General features: G+C 31.5%; 1 protein-coding gene across 1 annotated transcript; it reads left to right on the top strand.

Moving 5' to 3' along the window:
• The first annotated feature begins 205 nt into the window (after positions 1-205).
• Positions 206-880, top strand: LOC110096266. The gene is made up of 2 exons (XM_020822127.2): positions 206-531; positions 636-880. Exons 1-2 carry the CDS (start codon positions 221-223, stop codon positions 652-654), a joined length of 330 nt encoding a protein of 109 aa, XP_020677786.1. The 5' UTR covers positions 206-220; the 3' UTR covers positions 655-880.
• Positions 881-3,403: the final 2,523 nt, after the last annotated feature.

The raw sequence follows: 3,403 nt of genomic DNA on the forward strand, positions 1-3,403 counted from the left end.
ATACTTTGTTGCTCAACTAATGAACTTAGAAGGAAATCATAGCAATTGTTTGAATTTTTCATGGTTAGTATATTTATCATGGTTTTTTCATCCACTGGCATTCAATTAGCATGGCCTCCATACACCAAGTTCTTTGTTATATTGATTGATATATGATCGTTTCTTCTATAAATGGTCACCTGTCATATCTTTTCTTTCAAAAAAGTTTCAGAGCTATTGGATGAATGATTCGTGGCATATATTTCTTCTGGGCTATCAATTGTGCAATCAGACTTGCACAAGTTTTGATTATTGGCATGCTCGTTGGTGCAGGTATAAGTTGGCGTACTCATCAAACTATAGTAGCATTTTGGATCCAATAATTGAGAACAATTACGAGCTTTTCATGGTAGAAAGATTGATCTTGGCTGGTGCAACTACCTTTGTGAAGACATTTAAAGAGGAAGAAGATGACCTCAGTCTTACTGATGATCCCAAAAAGAACACCAAGAAATGGCAGATTCCTGTTCTTATCAAGGAAAATGAAAGAAGGTGAGTTCTGCAACTCCACTTACAATTTGTAGCAGAAAGTTGCCATTTTTGCGGCCATTTTCCCTGTGTAAAAGCCATGGGTCCACATTTTTTTCATTCTGAAGGTTGCAGTCCAAGCAGTAAGCAAAGGAAATTTGCCTGTGAACCAGTGGACGATTTGGTGAGTTATTTCATTAGGGAAAATATTATTTAAATTTTTTTTTTTCCATTTTTTGGAAGTCATATTCTTGTATTATTTTTTATAAGGAAATTTAGATGTAAACAGATGCATGGAAAATAAATATTGAGGTTAAATATATGATGATTGCTTATGGAGAAAATGTAAATAAATGTAACTTCATGTGTTCAAGTAGACTTTTTTTTTTTTTTTTCATTTTGAGGCTTTGGTGGTTATGTAATATAAAAAACTGCAAAAAATATTTATTTGAATAACTGATCTTGTTTGTTTGTTTTTATTTATTTGCATAAAACTTTGACCAAAATTGAACATCCGACCCAGATTTTTTTTCTGAAAATGGTTCATTGTTTGACCTCAACCAACATCATACAAACAATGGGGATTTACATACATATTATATATCAAAGATTCAAAATTTTAATATTACATATATACCATCCTATATTACTTTAATATTAAATATGACACTCATATTTCATTCATATTACTCATATTTGATATGAAAGTGATCTATGTGTTGTATGTATGTATTATTAAAATTTTAAGTATTAGATATATAAATAGGGTGGTATGGATGTAAATCCCCTCCAAACAATGGTTAAGTTGAATTTATATGTGATCCATAAGCTGAGCTGTGAAAGAGTTTTGAATTCTGCAATATGTCTTTGAATTTATCTATTTATAAATAGAGTTAGAATCAAGCTTAAAATTATGATGAGAGTTGTTTATTTAATTATTTACAAATTATGCTCGGATTGTAATTGAACTTTACTTGAGTTTAAATCAATTATATGATAAGATTCTATCTACTATCTTAAAATTTTAAATTCTATATCTAAAATAAATGTTTACATAGTGTTTAGTCAAATTAATATAATTATTCAAAGACAATACATATTATTTTAATTCAAAATATCAGATAATTAATTAAATTGAAAGTTTTTTGGATTAAACTTACACAGTCGAATTGAATCTCAATAAGATAAATTTATAGATGTTAAAAATGATCTGATCTAATTCCAAATGAATTCAATTCAAGCATCTGAATCATTTGAAAACTTCTAAATTTTTCTAACTACTATGAAGAATAATTTATTACTTCTGCACAAAATGTTCTAAAGCTTGAAAGGAAGATATAGAAGGCCATCTAGTATAGTGTTTTATAGAAGCTTTGGAAGGGGCAGGCATGATGTACAGAAGAAAGTGAAAGGGCTCTTAAGAGAAGAATTAGGGAGGGAAAATAGAGCAAGTTTAAGAGAGTATTTATACTTAAGGGGGGAGAGATCTTAGTTATAAAAAGAAAAATAAAAATAAAAAAATTCTAAAAAAGTTTTGACCTGTAACTCAAAAAAAAGGGGAGAAACATACTTGTCTGAAATCGTGAGTTGTACAATCTCTCCGCACGAAGCTAGCTGCACATCATTCGTCTGTCTTCGACATTCCTACCACGACGTTGTCTGCACAATATCGCACGACCTACCTCGTCTTTTGGCCTCTCTGTTCTTCCTCCCCCCGAAATTATTCTGTGTGGGATCTGGTCACAAAGATGTGTTCGGTTGCCAATAAAAACATTACGCGTGTTGTGCTTACGTGGAAAGTTAAGACACGACCCGTTTACTGCAGACTTCGAGACACCCGCCCACCCATCGAATTTAACAGTAAAAAGATGAAAAAGGCGGAAAATTTTTACATTTTCACGTTTCGGCCATTCGCTCCAGTTCTCCCAAGGTTTCTGTTTATGCAAAAATTTCTTCTCAAAAGCATCCAGCAATCTCTTCTGCTCAAATGGAGGAGGGAAAGGATTCACCAGTAAAGAAAAATGTACGTTAATTCTTACATTGACATAAACTGTACTCCGTATTTCTTTGATATTCAATGCGTATTTTCCAAAGAAAAAAAAAAAAAAATCATTCCGAGAACGAGAACGATAAAAGATTATATTTATCTCACCTTTTACGTTCTTTCTTCGTATATTCTTTGTATATTATGTGTATATTCTGCGTATATTTTGCTTATTTTCCATGTATATGTTGAAGACTCAAAACCTAACATTTTGTAATAAATCATTTGGATCTTAAATCATAAAAATAAACTTCCAATAAAGAAAAACAATTAGCGTAAATAATTATTGATTTCTATTGTTATTTTTTGTACTATTTGCGTACCGTATGCGTATGGTTTGCGTATATTATGCGTAAACATTACGTATACTATGCGTATAATATGCTTATGGTTTGCGTATAGATTGCGTTTTATATGCATAATTAATTTTATTTTCTTAATTTACGCAGATTTATGTCCGTCCTATATCGTATCGCTGCTATGTTTTCACGTTTAGAACATTCCGTGATACGTTCTCAGAGATAATTCCTCCAAAAATTGAAGAAAATTTAAGAACCTTAATACCTACCAATTTATTAAATTTCCTGGATTCGAGCAGAACGTCCCATTGATTTACCAGCTCATGACAATGTGGAATATTTAAAAGCAAAGTTTTATTATAGAGGGTCATGTTTTACCTTTCACAGCTGAAGAAGTGACCCTCCTAACTGGTCTTCCTAACAAAGGTGAGGTGATTACATGGCTTACCTTGCCCACTTCAACCATCACTTCCAAGGATATAAAGGTTGAAATGTTTGAGTTGACTAGAGAAAGCGCCCTAGAGACAATGTTGAAAACTTTTATTATGTATTT

Source organism: Dendrobium catenatum, unplaced genomic scaffold (assembly GCF_001605985.2).
Source record: "Dendrobium catenatum unplaced genomic scaffold, ASM160598v2 original_scaffold_209899, whole genome shotgun sequence".
In the NCBI taxonomy this organism is placed as follows: domain Eukaryota; kingdom Viridiplantae; phylum Streptophyta; class Magnoliopsida; order Asparagales; family Orchidaceae; genus Dendrobium; species Dendrobium catenatum.